Source organism: Heterodontus francisci, chromosome 7, assembly GCF_036365525.1.
Source record: "Heterodontus francisci isolate sHetFra1 chromosome 7, sHetFra1.hap1, whole genome shotgun sequence".
In the NCBI taxonomy this organism is placed as follows: domain Eukaryota; kingdom Metazoa; phylum Chordata; class Chondrichthyes; order Heterodontiformes; family Heterodontidae; genus Heterodontus; species Heterodontus francisci.
In genome coordinates this window covers 42,937,747-42,964,393 of record NC_090377.1, presented here as the reverse complement: position 1 = coordinate 42,964,393, position 26,647 = coordinate 42,937,747, and the positions used below count along the sequence as shown (strand labels likewise).

General features: G+C 44.0%; 1 protein-coding gene across 4 annotated transcripts in view; it reads right to left on the bottom strand.

The window, feature by feature from the left end:
• Positions 1–26,647, bottom strand: part of map3k19 (mitogen-activated protein kinase kinase kinase 19) — a 109,898-nt gene that overhangs the window by 41,043 nt on the left and 42,208 nt on the right. For all 4 annotated transcript variants that reach the window (XM_068035069.1, XM_068035071.1, XM_068035072.1 and 1 more), the window contains exons 5-6: positions 25,028–25,092; positions 8,668–8,797 (exon numbers count right to left, since the gene is read on the bottom strand). In XM_068035069.1, the coding sequence (XP_067891170.1) occupies positions 8,668–8,797; positions 25,028–25,092 (195 nt within the window). The remainder of the gene's footprint in view (positions 1–8,667; positions 8,798–25,027; positions 25,093–26,647) is intronic.

Here is a 26,647-nt window from a genome sequence, read left to right as displayed (position 1 = left end):
CCCTCACACACTTAGCACTGTTGCAAGTCTCACACCCACATCTCATAGCTTGCACACACTGCCAGCTATTCAACTATGACAGTCACAGCACTCAAACAGATGGCACGATCCTCACTGACATACTTCCTTCTCCCTTGCAGGACAAAGCAGCACACAACTGGGGGAAAAAAGCAAAATTTGCATTTATTTGGTGCCATTTGTGACTTCAGGATATCCCAAAGTGCTTAACAGCCAATGAAGTAATTTTGAAGTGTAGTCACTGTTGTAATGCAGGAAACATGACAGTCAATTTGCACAGAGCCAACTCCCACAAATGGTGATAAGATAATGACCAAAAAAAATGTTTTTCTTATGTTGATTGAAGGATAAATATTGGCATGGACACTGGGAATAACGCCCCTGTTCTTCAAAATAGTGCCATATGATTTTTACATCAATCTGAGAGGGCAGACAGGGCTTTGGTTTAATGTCTCATCCAAAAGACAGCAGCATTCCCTTAGCACTTATACTGGAGTCCCAGCTTTGAATGTGGGACTTAAACTCACAACCTTCTGACTCAGAAGTAAGAGTGCTCCCATCTGAGCCACAACCAATATCAAGCACAAGTATGCAGCAGGAGTTAAGGGGGATAGGAGCGGCTGCATGTTCTAACTCCCACGGAGAAGAGGTTGAGGCTGTGGCCAGTGATGGGGCTGAAACCATACGAAGATAATGGTATCCTCATACCTAATCCTCCTTTTCACCTCCCAGCCACCCCCCTCATCCCAATACTGTAAGTATGCACTTCTTACTTCCGCCCTCCACCAACCCCCCCACCCTCTCCACCCCTCAGCTCTACCCTTGTGTCTTTCTCTTTTCAGATACCCATGATGTGCAACCTGGCCAGGAAAACAGGAACAGCAATAAGACAGTGATGATGAAGATGCACTATTAACTCAATTTCACACTCGCAGCCACCAGCTTAGATACTGCGATTGCACATAATTTAAACAATAGCATTTAGGGGGGGATCTGCATGTGGTGAGATACTGGGCACAAGTAGCAAGGATAGTGTGGGTGCCAACTCACCAGAGGGCAGAGGTAAAGTACTCAGATGAGCATTTTGATGGAGCACCGTACAGAATAACACTGTTGTGTATGCAGAACAAAATGCTTGGTGCATTGGGAAGCCTGCCAGAAAGCCTGCGTTCATCATCAAGGAGCGTGGAGGGGTCTGGCACCAACTTGGCACAGGGCCTTGCACAGAGCTTGAAATCTATCCTTTCCAGTGTGAAAGTGGTGACTAACTCTGTTCACTCACTTGTGGACCCAACCATGATGTAGTGTTGGATGGCTGATGTCGCAGCTTCTATTGCACCATAATCAGCAGCCAGCCAACATCTCAGTGCTACAGTGGAAGCTCAGACTTTGGTTATGCAAGGTCCACTTGCTGCCAGGCAAACACAGACTGCTGCCATCATGGCTGTGGATTACATGGCTGTGGATTTGCTGTGTGCAAACAGGCCAATTGGGTCTCACAGCAGTCCAACAGATTACTAGGATTTCTGAGCTGTCACACTGGGATAGTTGCAAACCTGCTATTCTCTCTCAGGAAGCAAGAATTCATCGTGCCACCCCTGCCACTCTGTCAGTGCCCTTGCTGTTGTCTATTAGCTGGCAGCTCAGACTGCTGTCACCCATGCCGAGATAGCACAGTCCACAGCCAGGCTCGAGGGCATCCTCCAAGGCCATCTGCTGGCTCCTCCACTGAAAGTCAGCAGCCTTCCACCAGAAATACTGCAGCAATATAATAAAAGAAAAATACTGCAGATGCTGGAAATCTGAAATAAAAACAGAAAGTGCTGGAAATGCTCAACAGGTCTGGCAGCATCTGTGGGGAAAGAAGCAGAGTTAACGTTTCAGGTCTGTGACCTTTCCTCAGAACTGGCAAAGGTTAGAAAAGAATGAGGTTTTAAGCAAGTGAAAGGGGGGGGGCGGGTGGGTGGTGTTTGGTGGGGAAGAGAACAAAAGGGAAGGTGTGTGATAGGGCAGAGGGCAGAAGAGATTTTTAAAAACGCTGTCATGGAACAAAGGGAAAGAGCTTATTAATGCTTAAATAATGAGCAGCTCTGTCCACATGAAAAAACAGGCACATGGTTAAAAAATAAAATAAAATAATAAAAAAAGAAAAATATAAAAAATGCCACTTGTGCTCAGAAATTGTTGAACTCAAGTTTGAGTCTGCAAGGCTGTAGAGTGCCTAATCGAAAGATCAGGTGCTGCTCCTCAAGCTTGCATTGATTTTCACTGGAACACTGCAGCAGGCCAAGGACAGAAATGTGGGCATGAGAGTAGAGGGATGTGTTGAAATGGCCAGCAACTGGAAGCTCTGAGTCATGCTTTCAGACTGAGCAGAGGTGATCCGCAAAGCGTTCACCCAATCTGCGTTTGGTCTCCCCAATGTAGAGGCCACTGCATTATGAGCAGTGAATACAGTATACTAAATTGAAGGAAGTACTAGTAAATCAATGCTTCACCTGGAAGGAGTGTTTGGGGCCTTGGATGGTGAGGAGAGAGGGGGTAAAAGGGCAGATATTACACCTCCTGAGATTGCATGGGAAGGCTCCGTGGGAAGGGAACGACGTGTCGGGGCTGATGGAGGAGTGGACCAAGGTGTAATGGAGGGAACAATCCCTTTGGAAGGCTGACAGGGGAGGGGAAGGGAAGATGTGTTTGGTAGTGGCATCACACTGGAGGTGGCGGAAATGGCGGTGGATGATCCTTTGGATGTGGAGGCTGGTGGGGTGGCCAGTGAGGACAAGGGGAACCCTGTCACGGTTCGACATATCCCGTAAAAAGACAGGCATAACTAGGACCCATAGCAACACCTTTTATTTGAAGGAAATGAGTGGAGTTGAAGAAGAAGTTGTTCAATTTAAGAACAAGTTCAGCCAGGCGGATGAGGGTGGTGGTGGATGGGGACTGGTTGGGCCTCTGTTCAAGGAAGAAGTGGAGAGCCCTCAGACCATCTTGGTAGGGGATGGTGGTGTAGAGAGATTGGACATCCATAGTGAAGAAGAGGCTTAGGGACAGGAAACTGGAAATTGTCGAAATGACGTAGGGTGTCAGAAGAGTCATAGATGTAGGTGGGAAGAGACTGGACCAGAGGAGAAAAGATAGAGTCAAGATAGGAAGAAATAAGTTCAGTGGGGCAGGAAAAGGCTGAAACGATGGGTCTACCAGGACAGCCCTGTTTGTGGATTTTAGGAAGGAGGTGGAAGCGGGCTATCTGAGGTTGTGGGTCTATGAGGTTGGAAGCTGTAGAGGGAAGATCTCCAGAGGAGATGAGGTCAGTGACAGTCCTGGTGACAATGGCTTGATGTTCGGAGATGGGGTCAGGGTCCGGGGAAGTAGGAAGAAGAGTCTGAGAGTTGGCACTCAGCCTCTGCAAGGTAGAGGTCGGTACATCAGAGAACAACAGCACCACCCTTGTCAGCATGTTTGATCATAATGTTGGGGTTAGACCTGAGAGAACGGAGTGCAGCATATTCGGAGGGAGACAGGTTAGAGTGAGCGAGGGGAGCAGAGAAATTCAGATGGCTGATGTCACGACGACAGTTCTCAATGAAAAGATCAAGCGTGGGTAGCAGGCCAGAGGGAGACATGCTGCAGCCACTAGGATAGGAGCACTAAGGCATGCAAAGGCACATGGAAGATAGGCATTAAGGAAATGCACAAAGGTGATTATTTGATTTTTGTATGCATTATGGCATGATTTCATTTATATATTTTGTTTTGGCATTTATTTTTGCATTGTGGCCAAATGGATGCTTTGATGGTCAGTGACAGAGGTAATGTAACTTTGGTGAACTATTGGTGAATTGGGAATTGGGGTTGGGGTTACTGGTGTCACACTCGGATGAGTTCTTCATGAACAGCCTGACAATAAAGGGGCTATGTAGGCTCTCTCCTCCCTTCCTCTTCCTCCTCCTCAAGCTTTTGCTTCTTAGCTGCTAGCTGCAGTGCTAGTGGCAAAGGGTGTCCTCTCATGATGGCAAAGTTGTGCAGCATGCAGCAGACCACCATGAATCTTGACACCCATTCTGCTGAGTCCCGCAGGACTCCTCCAGAGTGGACCAGACAGTGAAAGCATTGCTTCAGCATGCCAAAGGTCTGCCCTATCACATTTCATGTGGCAACACTGTAATAGTTGAAGGCAGGAGAGATCAAATGACAAAATGATGATGGTGCCAAACAAAGGGAGATAGCAATGGTTCAAGTAAAGAAACAAAAGATGGATCCAGAGAAGATGTAAATGGGAATAACAGAATCATTACCGACAGCTGCTGTCTGAAAAACTGGAGGTAGAGGTTATGATCTGAAATTGTTGAACTCAATGCTAAGTATGGAAGGCTGTAAAGTGCCTAATGAAAAAATGAGATGTTGTTCATCTCAAGGGTGACCCCGATGGTCACCTGACATTTTAATTCTCCGCCACACTCCCACTCTGGCCTCCCTATCCTCAGCATCCTAAACTACTCCAATGAAGCTCATCGTAAGCATGAGGAACGGCACCTCTTCTTTCGGACAACAGCTGTTGGTAATGATTCTACTATTCCATTTACACCTTCTCTAGACCAATCTTTTGTTCTTTACTTGTCCCATTATCATCTAATTTTGCTTTGCACTATCAGTCCTTTTGTTTTCAACCCGATCACAGACCATCCCTTTTGTTCTTTCCCCCTCTCCCTTTCCTTGCTTCTGCACTTATTTAAAACCTATTACATCTTTAACTTTCTCCAATTCTCAGGTCATCAACCTGCAACGCTAAACTCTGTTTCTCTCTCCACAGATACTGCCAGACCTACTGAGTACTTCCAGCATTTTCTATTTTTGTTCAAGAGTACTTCATTGGCTGTGAAGCACTTTGGGACATCTTGAAGATGTGCAAGTTGTTCCTTAGTAACTTAGAATTATTTTCTGCATAGGAATACATTAAACAGGCATTCCTGGCAGGCTACTAGGAGAAGAAGTACCTTCAAAGAAATGTAGAAAATAGCTCACTGTTTGTAGCTGATACTGGAAGGTTTGTCACTCTAAGACTGGGAATCATTACTTTGTGCACAAAGTTTTTGTGAAGTTGCACTTCACTTTATGTTACCAGTTTCAATCCTCTAAGTTCTCAGCTAATAATTTACTCATAGAATCATAGAATGGTTACAGCATAGAAGGAGGCTATTTGGTCCATCATGTCTGTGTTGTCTCTCTGTAAGAGCTACTCAGCTAGACCCACTCCACCACCTTTTCCCATAGCTCTGCAATTTTTTTGTTTAGATAATTATTCAATTCTCCTTTGAAAGCCACAATTGAGTCTGCCTCCACTAAACCCTCAGGCACTGCATTTCAGATCCTAACCACTTGCTGTGCAAAAAAGCTTTTCCTCTTGTCGCCTTTGGTTCTTTGGCCAATCACCTTAAATTGGTGTCCCCTGGTTCTTGACCCTTTATCAATGGGACCCCTCTATTTTGAATACCTCTATCAAATCTCAACAGCCCCAGCTTCTCCAATCTATCCACATAACTGAAGTCCCTCATCCCTAGAACCTTTCCCACAAATCTTTACTGCAACCTCTCTAATGCCTTCTAAAGTACGGTGCCCAGAATTGGACAAAAGCAAGGAAATTATGCTGAACCTGGAGGGCAAACCAGTGTTTCATAAAGGTTCAGCATAATTTCCTTGCTTTTGTACTCTTTCCCTCTATTTATAAAGCCTAGGATTCTGTATGAATAATTAATCGCTTTCTCAACCTTCCCTGCCACCCTTAGTGATTCATGTTCATATACCCCAGGTCCCTCTGCTCCTGCACCCACTTTAGAATTGGATCCTTTACTTTATATTGCTTCTCCTTGTTCTTCCTACCAAAATGCATCACTTCACACTTCTCTGCATTAAATTTAATCTGCCACATGCCTGTCCATTCCACCAGCCTATGTCTTCTTGAAGTTTATCACTATCCTCCTCACAGTTCACTTTCAAGTTTGTGTCATCTGCAAATTTTGAAATTGTGCCCTGTACACCCATGTCTAGGTCATTAATAAAGATCAAGAAATGTAGTGGTCCTAATACCAATCCCTGGAGCACCCCACTACGTACCTTCCTCCAGTCTGAAAAACAACCATTAACCGCTAGTCTCTGTTTCCTATCACTCAGCCAACTTCATATCCATTTGCCACTGTCCCTTTTATTCCATGGGCTTTAACGCTGTTGACAGCTCTGTTATGTGGCACTTTATCAAATGCCTTTTGGAAGTCCATGTACTACATTACTCTCTGTTACCTCATTAAAAAATTCAATCAAGTTAGTTAAACACAATTTGTTTTTAATAAATCTGGGGACAGTGTCTGCTTATTTGGGGATGAAAACCAGCACCAGTCCTGGTTCCTCCTCTCAGCACCACTGTTGGATCCTACCTCCTGCTGCTCCTTCAAGAGATTGAATGTTGCTTCACACTATGGACAGGAGCTCTTTATCAGGATTTCCAGCTCCTCCAATGCAGCAGCATTCAATTCCCTGCAGCCGCAGCATGTGAGAGTCTAGAGTAATGCTATTTGGGGAACAAGGTCGGGACAGAAATAGAATGCCAATGTTAATTAGGCGGAGGGGGTGGAGGGAATGAAGTGCTGGCACAAACTGGGTAGAAGAGGAAAAATTCCACTGTGAATTAGAATGTGAGAGGGAGAAAAAGAGTTCAAAAACGAGGGAAACAAATGTCATTGTATCACTGTTGCAATCACATAAGCATTTTCAAAACAATTAAAAATCCAATTTAGCAACAAAGGATGTAACACATATTCACATTAACCTATAATTTATCTGCAGGAAATAAGGAAATTCTCCAAAATTTTACCATAACTTCCCGCTATACAAATGCAGTTTTAAACTGTGACAACTGAAATGCAATTTCATCGTGACTTTATTGTCACAGCCTATACGTAAGACTGATTTGTGTTGTCAATTTTTGTTTGAAGCTGTTGATCAGGTTTTGTGAGTTTTGCAGTTTGGCATGTACAAAAGAATGTAAGATTATAACAGAAGTAAACTTTCATCAAACAGTAGGCAATACATTTCAAAAACTGTTAACATTTTAACTACCCTAAATTACCAGTTCATAAACGTGCATAAACTTAAACACTTACAGTGAAGTTGTACAATCTTTGCACAGACCCTTGTGCACATAAAAAATATTAAGTCAACATTGCAATGATAGGGTGACCTTTTGCAGCTTGTTCTGAAACAGTAGGCATTTCAGTTTCCGTAATATAATAGTATTGGGGGGAGGATTCCCATTCAGATGCTCCAAGTCCAAATTTCTCTCTCAATGGTCATTCAAGCTCAATTTATCTCAACAGAAAATTTCATTAACTCTTGTCTAATCTTTAAAGAGAGCACTTGAATATTTAATTTAAAAATACATTTTTCCCTACCAGGGTAATTCGCCTATGGCCAATAAAGGAGCAATATTTATGCTAAGCCCTGAGGAAAATGCTGTGGTCCAGAATACTAATCTTCCCAGTAACAGAGGCAGTGTGACAATAAAGTTACAGCAAGTGGGAATCTAACAGAAATAAGGAGGAAACGGTTTAAAGATGTTCTATAAGAACGGAACAGTTTCAACAGTGAAATTTTGTGATAACTTTTCCCTAATGCTTCTGATTCTCTCCCCAGCCCATTCCAGTTTTTAGCAGGACCCCCACAACAAGAGAAGATGTCGTATATGTAACAAACACATCTTCCTTCAGAGGGCAGAGTAGAAATGTTTATTCTGCATGTCAATACAACGCTCCTAATAAGGCACATTCACAGCAAATAATGAAATCTTTATAAGATATATGTTTGCAATAGCAAGTTTCTCTTTGCATTTTGAAAGGAGAATGAGCTTCATGAAAAAGCGATTGGCAAGCCTTTGTTTATAAATGCACAATGCGTGACAAATTATATTCCAGCACATCAGCTCACCACTTGCATATGATTTTAGGATTAAAAATATGCATTGACTCTTCTCCTTATCAAAATTTGGCAAACAACATTTACCATGAAAACAATGCCTCTCTAAATAATTCAAATGGAAAAAAACAATGATGGTCTTAAACGAGTTGTAAATTCCCACGTTAAACAATAGCAGCCTAGTGTACCTGTTTTGGTTGCTGGCACCTGAATGAGGTTTGCATACTTGAGACTGGAAGCAAGCACATCCTTATTCTCTGCCTCTTGTATATAATGTGCAGTACTGTTCTACCTACAGCTTCTCACAACGCTTGGTGATAAGCTACCCATTTCTTTATTGTACAATCTGGCTCACCGCAGCAAAAGTGTTATGTAACTATTCTGTATTCTCAGATATAACAGATCACAGAGATTTGCTTACATGTCCAAAGCATACCTGCCAAGATGTTATCTTGCATCTTTAGGAAGACAACAATAATGCCCTATCTAAAGAAGGAAATTGGATATCAAGAGTGCATTATCCATGGCTATAAAAATTACAGTAGTGTTATACAAAGAACCTATTATTGGTGTGCTGAAATGTTTGTAAGAAGTCATTGAATGAGGGACTTTTTGCAATGAAACTGTATATCCTCCATCTTCCTGGTCAAAATAATTAAAACCGAAGGTATAATGTAACAGTACCTTGTGTTAGGCTTTGAAATTCTGTATTTGTTCCATCAGATCGTTTGCCCGAAGTGCTGCTTTTTTGAACAGCGAAAGCCGTATTTCTGCTCGTCAAACAGTTTGTGTTTTCTGAGTCCTCATTGGACACCTGGAGGCCAGAAAATCACATGAATGTTGTAAGTTTCTCTGTGCACCAGATACCCAGAGGGCTAAATTCGATAGCCCCAGAAAATGGGCGTGGGAATTCCGAAGTGCGATTACCTGCACCCATTGATTGCAATGCAGATGCATGCCAACTTTGTGCTGCCTGTTCATTTCAATGACTTCAATGTACAGCAAGCACTAAGTGCAGTTGGTTGGCTGGACACATCAGTAGGGGACCAATATCGTGAGTAGCTAGCACCACTTAAAACTCGCCTGCACCATGTAAAGCTAGCCTTTATCTCTTAAAGGGAGGTGAATCGTGGCAGCTGAAATGCTAGCAATTGTGCAAGAAGTGACTCTGACCTGGGAAACATTGATGAATAGCACAACATGGGAGGGTGTGCTCCAAAGATATCAGATGTTGAGGTGGAAAGGAGGAGAGATATCCTATATCACCCAGACCAGGAGGCCATCCAGCAAAACACTTAGAATGGAATGGGAGCAGATAGCCGTGGAGGTAAATGCCAGGGGTCAAGCCCCAAGGACCTATAGGCTGTGCTGCAGAAGTTCAATAACCTCACACGAGTGGTCGAGGTCAGCGAATGCATCTCAAATACCATAACTTACCAACTGCACCACTAGTTTCAGATATTGCTCAATTCACTATACCGGCATCACTCACCTACCCACAATCTCTATCAGGACTCATACCTGACATTCATATGCTCCACCACACTCTCACACGTCTGGCACTGTGGCAAGCATCGTGTCCACATCTCACAGCTTACACACACTGCCAGCTATTCATGACAGCCACATTGTCCAAACAGATTGTGTGACACTCACTGACACACTTCCCTCTCTCTTTCAAGCCAAGGTAGCACATAACCAGAGGCAGCAGGAGCTAACCGGTAAGGAACCGAAGTGCTTGCATGTCCTAATCCCCATGGACAAGATGGTGCTAGCCATTATTAGGATGGCCGCTGCTGAGACCATGGCCAGCGACAGTGTCATGCAATCTGTTTGAACAATGTGGATGTCATGGTTGAGTAGCTGACAGTGTGTGTAAGCTGTGAAATGTGGATGTGAGGCTTGCTGCAATGCCAAATGTTTGAGGTCATGGCCAGCAACAGGGCTGAATCTATCGAAGATCATGGTATCCTCATATTTAATCCTCCTTTTCACATTGCACCCACTCCCTCATCCCAGACTCTCTTCTGATTTAGAAACTGCAGATGGTGTAAGCAGGCACCTCTTACTTTCCCTCCCCCACTTTGCACACCACAAACTACCCCTGCGGTTTTCTCCTTTCAAATACCCAAGAATTTCAACCTGGTCAGGCAGTGGAAGAACAGTGAGAAGACAATGATGGTGAAGACGCACCGTCACTCAATTTCACACTTGAAGCCACCAGCTCAGGTACTGTCACTGCATGCAACTTAGAGCATAGCATAGAGTTGGGATCTGAATGTGGTGGCACAAGTGGCCTGCAGCCAGGGCAGGGGTCAGTGCTAGCGCAGCCACCAGCTCATATGAAGGTGAGGTCGCACCCAAGTTCTGCTGCAGAGAATTCAGATGAACACTTCAATGAAGCAACCTACAGAAGAATACAGATGGGTATGCACTAAAAATACTAGGTGTACTGGCAAGCTTGCAAAGAGCCTGTGGTCAATGTCAAGAAGAATGGGCGAGTGCAGCACCAACTTGGCCCAATGCTTTGTGCAGAGCTTGAAGCATGGAGGTGATGGTCAGCTCCATTTGCACACTTGTGGACCCAACATGATGCAACATCAGGAGGTCGATGCCGCAGCTATCATTGCAGAACAAGCAGCTTCCACCCAATGTCTGATTGTTGCACCCAATGTCTGATTGTTGAAGTGGAAGCTCAGACTTCTGTCATGCAAAAGCAGACTATTGCCATCATGGCTGTGGATTACAGTATGCAACAGGGCTTGCAAGCTGTCACAGCAGTCCAGCAATCTGTCCTCCAACAGATTGTTGTGGTGCCACCCCGAGGCAATGGCACTGTGGAGCACAAACCTGCTTCCCTCTCTCAGGAAAACAGTATTCATCTTCGCAATCCTTCCACCCCGCCAATGCCCTTGCTGTTGCCTGTCAGCCAGCCATTCCAGACTGCTAGCGTCCATCCTGAGATGGTGCTGTCCACAGCCAAGCCGACTAAGCCCAGAGCTGCTCAAGCTTGTTCTTCAAGACCATCTTCCATTTTCTCCACTTAAAGTCAGTAGTGTTTCACCAGCTATTCTGCAGCCACTGGAGTAGCACTGTGTAGGGCCACTAGGACATGCAAAAGCACACAGAAGTCAGGCACTAAGGGAATGCACACAGGTGATTTGTTTACTTTTGTATGTAATATTGCATGATTTCATTTATAAATTTGGATTGGAATGTTTATTTTGTGTACGCCTTTATTTTTGCATTGTGGCCAAGCGGATTTGTGTCACACAAATGCTAGGCATTGACCATCTCCACAAAGAGAGAACCTAACCATCTCCCCTTGATGTTCAACAGGGTTACTATCGCTGAATCCCCCACCATCAACATCCTGGGGGTTACCACTGACCAGTGGGCCAGCCATATAAATAAAAACAGAAAGTGCTGGAAATACTCAGCAGGTCAGACAGCATCTGTGGAGAGAGAAGCAGAGTTAACGTTTCAGGTCTGTGACCTTTCATCAGAACTGGCAAAGGTTAGAAAAGAATTAGGTTTTAAGCGAGTGAAGTCGGGGGGAGGCGGGGTCAGTGGTGGGGGCGGTGGTGGGGAGGAGAACAAAAGGAGAGGTGTGTGATAGAGCAGAATGCAGGAGAGATTAAATAACAAAGCTGTCCTAGGACAAAGGCAAAGAGCATGTTAATGCTTGTGGTGAAAGACAAAGCATTAGTCCAGAGAGAGTGTTAATGGCAGAATGAGTAGCTCTGTCTAGCTGAAAAACAGGCACATGGTTAAAAAATAAAATAAAATAAAACAATTAAAAAAATAGAAAAATATTTTTAAAATAAATACTGTGGCCACAAGAGCAGGTCAGACACTGAGAATTCTGCGGCGAGTAACCCTCTTCCTGACTCTCCAAAGCCTGTCCACCATCTACAAGGCACAAGTCAGGAACGTGATGCAATACTCTCCACTTGCCTGGATGAGCACAGCTCCAACAACACTCAAGAAGCTCAACACCATCCAGGACAAAGCAGCCCACCTGATCGGCACCCTATCCACCACCTTAAACAGTCACTCCCTTCACCACTGGCGCACAGTGGCAGCAGTGTGCACTATCTACAAGATCCAGTGCAGCAACTTGCCAAGGTTCCTTCGACAGCACCTTCCAAACCTGCAACCTCTACCATCTAGAAGAACAAGGATAGCAGATGCCTGGGAACACCACCACTTGCAAGTTCCCCTCTAAACCACACACTATTCTGACTTGGAACTATACCACCGCTCCTTCACTGTCACTGGGTCAAAATCCCAGAACTCCCTCCCTCACAGTATTGAGGGTGTACCTAAACCATATGGACTGTAGCGGTTCAAGAAAGCAGCTCACCACCAATTTCTCCTGAGCAATCAGGGATGGGCAATAAATGCTGACCTTGCCAGTGATGCTCACATCCAATAAATTAAAAATAAAAATGCCATGATGGTCAGTGACAGCGGGAAGGTCAGGTATGAATGGGGAATTGGGACTGTGGATTCTGGTTTTGCACTCGCCTGAGTTTTTCATAGACAGCCTGTCCAGTATCGGGTTGTCTAGGTTGCCTTCTCCCGTCCTCCTCCTCCTTCCTCATCCTCCTTCTCCTGTTCCTCAACTGCTCACCATATAGCTGGTGCAAAGGCTGTCATTGCATGGTGGTGGGCATGCAGCAGACTACCACAAGTCTTGGCATCTGCTCTGCTGAGTACTGCAGCACTCCTTCAGAACAGTCCAGGCAGTGAAAGCATTTTTTTAGCAGCCCAATGGTCTGCTCTATCACATTCATGTGATAGTATAGCTTTGATTTTATCCCTGCTGCGCATGTGTGTGTGTGGGCTACAGACTGGAGTCATCACTATGTCATCAGCGGATTGCCCTTGTCATCCTGTAGCTGCCTTTTAATTTGCCATGGTGGCACAGTGGATTGTCACAGAATGAATGCAGCCACATAGGAACAGCACCACCTGCAAGTTCCCCTCCAAGTTACACATCATCCTGACTTGGAACTATATCGCCGTGCCTTTACTGTCGCTGGATCAAAAACCTGGAACTCCTGTCCTAACGGCACTGTGGGTGTATATACACCACATGGATTGCAGTGGTTCAAGAAGGCGGCTCACCACCATCTTCTCAAGGGCAATTAGGCATGGGCAACAAGTGCTGAACTTGCCAGTGACGCTCATATCCCATGAAATAATTTTTAAAAAACGACTGCTTCCAGGATATTGGGCATTGGCGTGCATTGATTCACTGCCTATGGTCACATTCCAGCTGGACATTGAGGAAGAGGAATCCCTTTCGGTTCCAGTATAAGGCAGAGCTAACATGCGGTGCCTGCAAAGCGATGTGCGTGCACTGGAGTGCTGACTTGGGTTGTATTAGAGTGCTGAAGTGTGAGTTTTGTGACTGAGGGAGTTTGGTGAGGAGGGAGCAAGGAGTTCCTTTCATTTCCTACCTGTCCTCAAAGAGCGTGAGGGGAGCCGGGAGTTTCCACAGAGCACAGCTGTCTGGTGAGTAAGTCCTGGTGGGTATTTTTCAAATTGGATTAAATTATAAGTCATTGTTTTAGCAAGACTTAGTTGATTTTTAAAAAATTATAATAGTCTTCTAAAGTTTTAAATTTAAAGGGTTTAGTCATGGCAAGAGAGCTTAAAGCCGTGGTTTGCTCCTCTTGCTGCATGTGGGAATCCGGAAACATTTCCAGTCCCCGGGACCAGCATGTGTGCAGGAAGTGTGTCCAGCTGCAGCTCCTGGAAGCTCAGGTTTCAGAGCTAGAATGGCGGCTGGAAACACTGTGGAGCATCCGTGAGTCTGAGAGCATCGTGGATAGCACGTATAGAGAGGTGGTCACACCGCAGCTGAAGGGACTTGAGGAAGGAAGGGAATGGGTGACCACCAGGCAGTCCAAGAGAATCAGGCAGGTAGTTCAGGAGTCCCCTGGGATCCCGCTTGCAAATCGGTATTCCATTTTGGAGACTGATGAGGCTGGTTCCTCCAGGGAGTGTGGACAGAGCCAAGCTTCTGGCACCACAAGCAGCCTGTCTGCACAGGAAGGGGGAAAGAGAGGAAGAGCAATAGTAATAGAGGATTCTACAGTCAGGAGAACAGATAGGCACTACTGTGGCCGTCAACGTGACTCCAGGATGGTGTGTTGCCTCCTTGGTGCCAGGGTCCGGGATGTCACTGAGCGGCTACAGGGCATCCTGAAGGGGGAGGGCGATAAGGCAGAGGTCATGGTACATGTTGGTACCAATGACATAGGTAGAAAGAGGGATGAGGTCTTGCATCAAGAATTCAGGGAGTTAGGCAGCAGACTAAAAAGCAGGACCTCTCGGGTTGTAATCTCTGGATTACTCCCAGTGCCACGTGCTAGTGAGTATAGAAATAGCAGAATAGCACAGATGAATGCGTGGTTTAAGAGTTGGTGCAGGAGGGAGGGTTTTAGATTCCTGGACCACTGGGACCATTTCTGGGGAAGGTGGGACCTGTACAAGCGGGACGGTCTACATTTGAACCAGAGGGGGACTAACATCCTTGCTGGCGGGTTTGCTAGTGCTGTTGGGAGGAGTTTAAACTAATTTGGCACGGGGAGGGGACGCAGACTCTTAGCAGAATAGGGACACAGCTAAACACAGGAAAGCAAACAAGTCAGAGGGAATACAGTGGAAATAAGTTTCAAGGGAGTAGGACCAGGATGGATGGCCTCTAATTTAATGCCAGGAGTATTACGGGTAAAACAGATGAGTTAAGGGCAAGAATTGGCACGTGGAATTGTGATATTGTAGCCATCACGGAGACATGGTTGAGGGAGGGGCAGGATTTGCAGCTGAATATCCCGGGATATAGAATCTTCAGGCGAGACAGAGGAGGGGGTAAAAGAGGAGGGGGCATTGCAATATTAGTTAATGAATCAGTTACTGCAGTAAGGAGAGATGATATCTTGGAGGGGGCATCAAATGAAGCTTTATGGGTAGAGTTTAGGAATAAAAAAAGGACAGCTACATTGCTAGGTGTTTATTATAGACCCTCAGATAGTCAGCGGGAAATTGAGGAGCAAATATGTGCGCAATTCGCAGAGGTGTGTAAAAATAATAATAGGGTAATTATATTAGGTGATTTCAACTTTCCCAACATTAATTGGGATAGTCATCGTATTAAGGGCTTAGATGGAATGGAGTTCTTAAAATGTATACAGGAGAACTTTTCAGCTCAATATGTAGAGGATCCAACAGGGAGGGTGCACTGCTGGACCTAATTGTGGGGAATGAAGCCGGACAGGTGGTTGATATGTTGGTGGGGGAGCATTTTGGTGATAGTGACCACAACATGGTACAATTTAAGCTTGTTATAGAGAAAGAAATAGACAAGTTGCAAAAAAAGGTTTTGGAATGGGGGAGAGCAAATTTTAGTAAAATAAGGCAGGATCTGGCCAAGGTAGACTGGAAAGAGTTACTTGTCGGGAAATCTACAGAAGAGCAGTGGGGGGCATTCAAAAAGGAAATGGGGAGGGTACAGGCCCAACATGTTTCCTCTGAGGTAATAGGTAGGAGCAACAAGCCCAGAGAACCATAGATGACCAGAAACATTCAGGGTACAATGAGAAGGAAAAGAGAGGCTTTTAGCAAATACAAAGAGAGCAAATCAATGGAAGCATTAGTGGAATACAGAAAGTGTAGGATGGAGCTTAAGAAAGCAATTAGGAGAGCAAAGAGGGGACATGAGAAAGCTCTGGCTGGTAAAAGTAGGGAAAATCCCAAGATATTCTATATCAATGGGAAGAGGATAACAAGGGAAAGAGTAGGACCCATTAGGGACCAAGGGGAAAATCTGTGGGTGGAGCCAGGGGACATTGGTAGGGTCTTGAATGAATACTTCACATCTGTCTTCACCCAAGAGAATGAGGAGGTAGATATGGAACTCAGAGAGAGAGACTGTGAGGTTCTTGAGCAAATTGTCATAGGGAGTGACAGGTATTGGGGGTTTTGGCAGGCTTAAAAGTGGACAAATCTCCAGGTCCGGACAATTTGTGTCTCAGGATGCTGTGGGAGGCGAGGGTGGAGATTGCGGGGGCTCTGACCCAAATTTTTAATTCCTCTCTGGCCACCGGGGAGGTGCCAGAGGACTGGAGAACAGCTAATGTGGTCCCACTATTTAAGAAAGGTTGTAGAGATAAGCCATGAACTATAGACCAGTGAGTCTTATGTCAGTGGTAGGGAAACTATTGAAGAAAATTCTGAAGGAGATAATCTATCTCCACTTGGAGAGGCAAAATTTGATTAGGAATAGTCAGCAAGGCTTTGTCAGAGGGAGGTCATGCCTAACAAATTTGATTGAATTTTTTGAGCATGTGACCATGTGTGTAGATGAGGATAGTGCAGTTGATGTAGTTTACATGGATTTCAACAAAGCCTTTGACAAGGTCCCACATGGGAGACTTATCAAGAAAGCAAATGCACATGGGATACAAGGTAACTTGATAAGATGGATTCAAAATTGACTTAGCTGTAGAAGACAGAAAGTGATGACAGACAGCTGTTTTTGTGACTGGAAGCAAGTGTCCAGTGGCGTACCACAGGGATCTGTGCTGGGTCCCCTATTGTTTGTCATTTATATAAAGGACATAGATGACTATGTGGAGGGTAGGATCAGTAAGTTCACGGATGACACAAAGATTGGCCGAGTGGCTAACAGTGAGGTTGAGCATCTTGGGTTACAGGAAGATATAGACGTGATGGTCAAATGGGCAGAAAAGTGGCAGATGGAATTTAACCCTGAAAAGTGTGAGGTGATACACTTTGGAAGGAGTAATGTTCAATGAATGGCCTGACACTGGGAAGTTCCGAGGAACAAAGGGACCTTGTCGTGTTTGTCCATAGATCCCTGAAGGCAGAAGGGCAGGTTAATAGGGTGGTGAAAAAGGCATATGGGACACTTGCCTTTATCAATCGAGGCATAGATTACCAAAGCAGGGAGGTCATGTTGGAGTTGTACAGAACTTTGGTAAGGCCACAGCTGGGTTACTGTGTGCAATTCTGGTCGCCACATTATAGGAAGGATATGATTGCACTGGAGGGGGTGCAAAGGCGATTCACCAGGATGCTGCCTGGGAGGGAACATTTAAGCTATGAAGAGAGGTTGGATAGGCTTGGGTTGTTTTTGCTGGAGCAGAGAAGACTGAGGGGTGACCTGATTGAGGTGTACAAGATTATGAGGGGCATGGACAGGGTGGATAGAAGGGTCAGTTACTAGGGGACACAAGTTTAAGGTGAGGGGCAGGAGGCTTAAGGGGGATTTGAGGAAGAACTTTTTTACCCAGAGGGTGGTGACTGTCTGGAATGCACTGCCTGGGAGGGTGGTAGAGGCGGGTTGCCTCACATCCTTTAAAAAGTACCTGGATGAGTACTTGGCATGTACTAACATTCAAGGCTATGAGCCAAGTGCTGGCAAATGGGATTAGGTAGACAGGTCAGGTTTCTTTAATGCATCGGTGCAGACTCGATGGGCCGAAGGGCCTCTTCTGTGCTGTATTATTCTGTGATTCTGTGCAGTCAATGGCACCCTGCACATTGGGCAGTCTGTAATCCTAGTGAAGCCATGGGCTCACCACCTCCTTCTCTCTGGCAAGAGAGAATGAAATGTAGTTTGCTATCAATGAACACACAGCCTCAGTGATTAAAACAGAAAATGGTGGAAAACACTGTTTTTATTTCAGATTTCCAGCATCTGCAGTATTTTACTTTTGTATTAAAGAGTCAGTGACCTCCCTTGTGCAATAGTGGATGGCAAACACATGTAGCATCAAAGTAACAGCTAAAAACAATCAACCAGCAACTGAGCTGTAGGTAACTGATAATCCTTTTTAATAGCACTGGGTAGAGGTGAGTGGGGGGTCTTTCCTGCTGCTGAATGCGTGGTCAGCTGTGTCAGGTTAATAGAGGGTGTTAGCTGGAACATTGAGCTCCAAATTGGCACAGCTGGCATCAAATCAGCATTGCCTGCTGATTGACATTATGATCTACCTCCTCTGCATACATCTGTCAGCCGTTCACTGTGTGGGCGCTAACATCCTCACCAATATGGCGTGATCTGTCCCAAAGGTGTGCGCACATGCTGCGGACACCATTTTGGAGCTCTAAGGGCACTAGTAGCCCCTGACAAAAATGAATAAATGAAACTAATTTCTTGCCCTCAGACTCTTAGAATACTCTCTAAATAGAATATTAATCAATTGCTTGAACTAAACTTAACTAATATAACATGGATTATTTCCTCACAGTAAACTGTTTTTAATCAGAGCCCTTACTGATTTTCTCAAACCTGTATTCACTCAAACCCATTTAATGGCAATAGTTATGCAGTTTGTCATGCTAGACCCCCACCTGCCAAGAATAGGGATATTAATTTTGTCATATGAACATTGATTTTAAACTGTTGCTGGAGCGAGGAAACGACTTGTTAAACAGATCAGCCGTGGCTGGTAAAAACATTTGCATACTAACAGACAGTGCTTGGAAAGACAAAGGGGCTATTCCCTGCTCCAATTTAACCCGCAATGGACTTTGAGCACCAGGTAATGTGCGTAAGAGGAGACATTACAGGGTCAGCTAAGACAAGAGAATCCACAAACAGACATGTGAATAAAAGCAAAATACTGCAAATGCTGGAAATCTGAAATGAAAACAAGAAATGCTGGAAATACTCAGCAGGTCTGGCAGCATCTGTGGAGAGAGAAGCAGAGTTAACGTTTCAGGTCAGTGACCTGATGACCATGACTGCTTGGCAACCTAGGTTTTTTCTGAATTGTACAAAGAGTTTGAACTCAGAAAGACTGTTTGCTCCTGGAGTGAGAAGACCTCTCCTGTCTGCTCCCATCTCTTTCTCACAAGCCTCTGGACGCACTGAGGACACATGGAGTTCAAGAGAGAAAAGTCTCCTACATCGAACAAAGTTTAAGAAGAATACTGCACCCCAACGAAAAGCAAGACCTACCTACAATCAAGGACTTTACAGCGAGTTCGAAGAACAGTAACCAAAACCATCTTCAGATACTGCCTCAAACTTTTCCAGTTTATTTCTTCCGCTCTTTTCTGTCTCTATCTGCATGTGTGTATTGCGTATGCATGCTGGCATGGGTGTGTCGCTTATCCGTAGGCATGAACCCAATTAGAGCTAAGTTTAATAAAGTTCAAAATTTTTTCTTTAAACCTCAGAGAACCTGTTTGACTAGTTTCTTTGCCTTATAATTGGAAGATAGTGAACAAGGATTCACTAAGGGGGAGCTAAAAAAAATGGTGTGTTTAAAATTAAACCCTGTTATGGTAAGACCAGGTGAAGGCTGAGAGGGACCCCTAGACCCCTTTCTCACCTGGTTGGAACATGTTAATAAAGGTTTTTTTCATCTTTTGTGAATCAGCAATTTCTGTTTATTTTACTATGTGTTAAGGTTGGAAATAATAGCCCAGAATTTGCTGGAGTGGGATATTGTTAGACATTTTCCCTCACCCATCAATATGAAAAATTTTTGTGCAGGAAGTTTGAGCTGGTACCAGGACAGGGAGGTTAACAGGGCACCAAGGACCTTGGTGATTGATGTAACCAGGAGAGCCACCTCTGTCCCATGTCCCTTTAATATCAGGAGCCTACCACTTCCTACCTGCCTGACCGTTAGAATAGGTAATGGGAAGGCACGTCAAGGCATTAGGCATATGCACAGTGTTAGAAAACAATAGGTTGGCTGTTTCATTGTACCTGGTCAAGTTCAAAATGCATTTAATTTGCTTGTAGTTATTCTTGGAAGCTGCTTTGTACAGCGCCTTTGTCATATGACAGTTGACTGTGCACTTATTCAGTTCTGAGCTATTGATGGAAGCCTGCTTATCTTTGGTCATTTCTGAATTAAGATTCAATATGCACTTATTCTGTTCTTTGGAGGCTGGTTTATACTTTGCCATTGATGTATTCATGTTCAGCTATGCTTTGTTATTGATGGAGGCTTGTTTGTGCTTTACCATTTTCTTCTATTAAAGTTCTATTGTCCTGTTCGTTAATCATGGAGATCACAGTCATATTGGAAAGGGTACACTCACTTGGGGCAGACATAATCACATAGGTGTTGGCAATTGACATAGTCATATTGGGGAAAAAAGGTTGATGAGCTGTTACATGTTTGGGTGCACACTGGTTTCAGACAATATTTATCAGCAAGTGGGGAAGAAAGTGGGCAGGCTATCTCCTGTCAATGTAAGCAATTAAGTGAAGATCTCTGTAACAAGCTACCTTTTGATTCTCCTTTGATTATTTTTGTACCCCTCTCTAGCATACATGGCAAGCCACCCCTTGGCTTGTCCAGGCATCTCAATTGGCCTTTCAGAAGCCCTATGTTCTTCTCCACCACACGTCTGTTCGCTGCACAGGCTCTCTCATAGCAAACCTCTGCTTCATTGCAGGTCACATGGAATGGTGTCATAAGCTATGGTATCATGAGGTAGACCTTGTCCCCAAGGATCCTTCTCTCTGAATAGCTGTGTGATGGCTGAATACTCTAGATTGTATGTATTGTGATTGTGATTCCCAGCAATGGATATTGCATGTCGGTGCTGTGCTGTGCATTAATGTGCAGAATCTGTTGCTAGGCATCAGAGATAATCTGCACATTTGGAGAATGGGACACCTTCCTGTTATATATGGCAGTGGGTTCCAAGTTGGTGCCTTCTGAGTCACATGAATGCTATCAATAACCCTTGCACTGTAAGGAAGCCAGCAAGTCTGTAAAATTGAATGCTGCCATCTCTCTGCTCCATGTGGGTATTGCTGCAATTGATGAAGTCAGATGCTGGCAAAAAGTATGCTAAAGTAAAAGGAAGATGATCATAGGAATGTCATATATCAGATGGCACCAGATGACCAAGAGAGATGAGGAATACAGGATAACCAAATGAAAGGATAGGGAGAATGTACGAGATAGGAGTTAATGATGAACTGCTATGAATGCCTCATTTTACTACATGTTGGTACAAAGGTGGTATAAATCAAGTTAGAGCACTGTACCAAACTACATGACAGCAAAATCCAATTTAGTTTAATACCTGACAGGAAACACTACTAAGTAGCTCCTGCTTATCTAGAGCTCCCCCGACGTTGGAGGTCGTGGTGGGGTGGGACCAGAAAATGCCTCCAGGAAGGACTCACCATGGACCTCGACGCCAGGAAGGCCGGGCCCTATATTGCCGATGGAGGCAAGGACTCGTGGCGGCCCCCCTGCCGCTCAGATACGGGAGACCCATTTCAAAATGTAAATTAATTAGAATTAATTACCGTTCCGCTCCTGCCGTCGTCCTGGAGCGATATTCGTGCCAGTGGCCGGCACTCCCGCACCTTCGAATCCCTGTCCGGGGATCCAAGGTGGAACACTGGTGGGCAGGGGGAAGCAGGTAGGTTTCTCTGTGCAGGAGGAGGGGGGGAGTGGGGTCACAGTCATCTCATTGGTAGAGGGGACGGTGGGAAGGGGTAAAGTTGATGCACTTTGTGGGGTGGGGGGGGAGAGGTCAGGTGCACAAGGTGTGTTTGTGGGGGGTGGCAGATAACTAAATCTATGGTTATGGGGGGTGGGGGTGGGAAAGGGGCAAGATCAATTTAGTTAATTTTTTAAAATCAATCTCTCTTTAAAAATTTTAATTGAAATGTAGGGCTCGACGCCCTTTAAAAATGGCATCAGTGCCTGCGCAAAGGCAGCTGACGCCATTGCCGGGGATGGACCGCCCGCCTCCTCCACTTCATCGGGGTGGGTGGTCTGCCCCGCTATTTAAATGAGCTGCTGCACTTAATGGCCGGAATTTTACGCCGCCCCAGCAGGTCGGATGGTGGCGTGGGGGCGGCGTAAAATTGTGCGGCAGGCTCCGGGAGGCCTAACCTCCCCGATTCCGCCTCCAACCGTGTTTACGGAGGTCCGGCGGGGAGGCGGGGGTGAGAAGCAGCCTTCCTGCCTGAGACCAATCAAGACCCTTAAGTTCCTTGGTATCCTCCTCAGTCGGCTGGGCTGCAGTCCCAGCAGTTGCCACTGCTCCCAGTGGAAGTCCCGCCTCGGGCCAATTAAAGCCTGGGGATCCGTAAAATACGGGACGGATCCCCAGGTTGGGTGGAAGCGGGTTCAGCACCAACATTTACGTCGGAGTCCAGCTCCCATCCGCCCACTGTAAAGTTCCGGCCAATATTGCCCACACGGGCGGACTGCCATTGTTTTCGGAGTATACATTTCAGCCCTATATTTCTGAGATGCTGGATAAAATTAGGTTAAGAAAATATCAAATTATTAAAGTATCTTTTTTCTATAAAGTAGGATCAAGTTGATGGAATAAGACAAAGCCACCTTTAATTGTAACTGTAAACACGTTTAAAAACATCAGTTTGAAAGAACTTATTTGTGCACAAATGAATAAAACTTCAAAATTTCTAAATTCTGATAATTGAAAGGAATGTTATTTTAATAAGCTCCAAAGGCAATGAAGAGTTTTGATAATAGTAAAACCTTCTTTATTACCTGGCATCTATGATTGTTGGCAACTATCTTTTCTGGCAGTCAAAAGACACATTACCAAAATTACAGCCTTTGTAAGGTCAGCTAATAAAAGATGCAACCTGATTCAAGAGCTACATTTTCATATGTCAGTAAAGTATTCTTTCATTTATCATCCTCTTAGACACAGATAAATTGTGGGTATACTTATCTCTGGATAATTTCTTCCAAAAGATTTGTTTATATTATGTTCAGTAGATTAATCCAAATAATGAGATTGATAGGAGTCTAGAGGGAGTATTTTTAGTTCAAACTGCTTCCTTACTGTCTAAAAATACAACTATTAAATATATTAATTGGTGTTTTAAACATCAATCCAGAATACTATGTATTGTCACTGCCCTCTAATCATGCTGCCTTTGAGAGGGTACAGAGGCAAGTAACAAAGATGCTCTGCAGTATAAAGAGTTTCAATTGAGAAGATTAAGGAAATTGGCTTGCCCTCTGTAGAAAAAGAGACTTCAAAAAGTTTAAATTCAAGGTTTCAAAATTGTGAAGGAAACTGACAAAAATCCAGGTAAACTGTTCACCATGGTGAGTTCAAGTATCAGGAGAGACACGTTAAATAGCAAGAGATTAAGAGGAAGAGAGAAGTCTGGTGGAATTTTTTCACCCGTATAAGAAAGATCTATGGAATAAGTCAACAGGGAAGGTCATTGGAATAGGTTCAAGAGAAAGTTTGATTTATTTTTGGAAAGAGAAGGGATTGAAAGATATGGTAAAATATGTAATAGCACAGAGCTTCAGATGCCTTCCTAAAGGATTGCAGGATAGCATCATGGTTGACTTCTACACTGTCCCCTATGAGTGGCCGGAAGACCCTATGACACAAAAGTTGACGTCAGTGGTGACTTTCACCATCATAGGTGGGAATCATTTACTGTTCTTGTAGGTTTTCGTGTGCCAGGTGGTGTATCTCAGTCACAGCATCCCTGCCAATATGACCAACATCATCTATTGCTCCTCCATGAGATCAGGATAGCTGATTCTGTTATGTTACATTCACTTCCTGAGTTGGTTTGTTCTGCAAGTGCTTCGTCCAGCCCCCTCCTTTTGCTGCTGTTGCAACACAAGGGCTCCCTACACCTATTCTGTGTGGGTCAAAGAATCTTTGTCAGTGTTGTGCTAATGCTTCCAAATCTTGCCAGTCTATCATTACAATAACTCCATCTCTACATCTGAGCACAAAGATGGAGACAGTGGCATAATGGTAATGTCACTGGACTCTCTATGGACTGTAATCCAGAGGCTCAGGCTAATACCCTGGGGACATAGTTTCAAATTCCACCACAGCAGCTGGTAAAATTTAAATACAAGTAATTAATAAAAAATGTCTGGAATTGAAAGCTTGTCTCAGTAATGGTGTCATGAAGTTGTCACTGATTGTTGTAAAAACCCATCTAGTTCATTACTATCCTTTAGGGAAGGAAATCTGCTCTCCTTACCTGGTCTGGCATACATGGGACTCCAGACCCACCGCAATGTCTGTGACTCTTAATTGCCCTCTGAAATGACCCAGTAAGCTTCTCAGTTGTCAAGGGCAATTAGGGATAGACAACAAATGCTGGCCTTGCCAGTGACACCCACATCCCATGAAAGAAGAAAAAAATCTCCTTGGTTGTTATATTTTATTATTTCAACTCAATGCTAGTATTCGTGGGAATACGATCTGTGTGATGCACCAAGCCACACAGGCAGAAAACGATTAAACAACTGGACATGTGGTTGGAAGAATGAGGTAGGGTTTTAAAATTGTGGGGCACTGGGACCAGTTTTGGAACAGGAGGTGGTTGTAGATCTAGAGGAGCAGGTGTATATATTTTTAAAAGCAAATAGAAAAAATCTACAAAAGACTAGAAGAGATTCTGGATTTTATATATAGAGGCATTGCATGCAAAAGGGTGATGATGAATCTGTACAAGGCATTAGTTTGAGTACTGTATGCAATTTTGGGCACACTCTATCATAGAAAGGATGTTGGAGCTATAGAAAAGAATAAAATAGATTTACTGGAATGATACCATGGATGAGAGACTGACAAGAGTTTTTAAAAATTAGAACTATATTCATAGAGTAGTTTAAAGGCAATCTAATAGGAATGTTCAAAGCTTTGAAAGGGTTTTTTTCATCAAGTCTTCCATGTAGGCTCTCAAATAGGAATGGTATTATTCAAATTTAAATATTGTATTGTAGTGCCATATGATCTGAACTGCAGTAAAATCAGGTTGCATTTCATTGCATGTTGTAGAGAAGTACCTGCACACTTTAAAATATTATATCTTTGATTATAAACCAGAAAAAAGTCCCAAAATATTTATTTATATGGCAATTATAAGTTTCAGGTAATCAGCATCACTGGAGAGTAAAAGAAACCCCTTATGTTAAGTACAATGTACTTTTGTTTCTTTTATTCAAAATTGACTCCTGTTTCAACAGGAAGGTGAAAGACATCCTGTTACCTGTGAACCACAGATGCTCAGATCAACGTTTATCCCGTTCTTTTCTCCATATACAACGAAGTTGTCTAAAAAAGATGATTCTGTATTAGGAGAACAGTCAGAAATATCTTCTGCTTGCATGGCTACAACATCAAAGGGACAAAGATAAAGTGTTTTTGAAAAAATTATTTTTTTTCATTGAAAAATGATTGAAAAAAAGTGATTTTTTTTAACCACCAAAATTGGGCAGAACATCCTTAAAATAATTCTGTTTTCATTTAAGAGCAGTGGGCCTAGTTTAATGTTTGTTAGCACCTGCAAAATTTAGTAGATGATCCCGGTCCTAAGGCTATGAAGCATTTGCATTCAACCATACATCTCTCAAGATATAACATTTTACTTTTGCCATTTAGAATATTCTAAATATGATGGGCCGGATTTTATACCAGCAACGGGGGTTCTGGTGGCAGGCCTGAAGGTTGGGGGAGAACCCACCTTGGCTCTCCGTTGGACCCTCGTTGCTATTTAACAGAGGGCAGCCAATTAACTGCCTGCAGTTGGCGATGCCGTCCCTTTAAGGGATGAGCTCCCATGTCCAAAACTGCCGGCCAATTGGAAGGCCAGCAGCTCTGCGGTACAGGCTGCGCCACTGGCAGCTGGGGCGACTACTGGAGGCCCTGCAGTACGAAGACATACGAACATATGAATATACAAATTAGGAGTAGGAGGAGGCCACCCGGCCCCTTGAGCCTGCTCCATCATTCAGCAAGATCATGGCTGATCTGATTGTAACCTCAGATCCATATTCCTGCCTACCCCCAATAATCTTTCACCCACTTGCTTATCAAGAATCTATCTACCTCTGCCTTAAAAATATTCAAAGACTCTGCTTCCACCGCCTTTTGAGGAAGAGAGTTCCAAAGACTCACAACCCTCTGAGAGAAAAAAATTCTCCTCATCTATCTTAAATGGGTGACCCCTTACTTTTAAACAGTGGCCCCTAGTTCTAGATTCTCCCACAAGAGGAAATCCTTTCCATATCCACCTTGTCAAGACCCCTCAGGATTTTATATGTTTCAATCAAGTTACCTCTTACTCTTCTAAAGTCCAGCAGATTCAAGCCTAGCCTATCCAACCTTTCCTCAAAAGACAACCTGCCCATTCCAGGTATTAGTCTAGTAAACCTTCTCAGAACTGCCTCCAATGCATTTACATCCTTCCTTAAATAAGGAGACCAATACTGTACGCAGTACTCCAGATGTGGTCTCGCCAATGCCCTATATAACTGAAGCATAACCTCCCTACTTTTGTATTCAATCTCCCTCACAATAAATGATAACATTCTATTAGCTTTCCTAATTACTTGCTGTACCTGCATTCTAACCTTTTGCAATTCATGCACCAGGACACCCAGATCCCTCTGCATCTCAGAGCTCTGCAATCTCTCACCATTTAGAGAATTTGCTTCCTTTTTATTCTTCCTGCCAAAATGGACAATTTCACATTTTCCCACATAATACTCCATTTGCCATTTCTTTGCCCACTCACTTAAACTAATAATATCCCTTTGTAGACTTCTTACGTCCTCTTCACAACTTACTTTCCTACCTATCTTTGTGTCATCAGAAAATTTAGCAACTA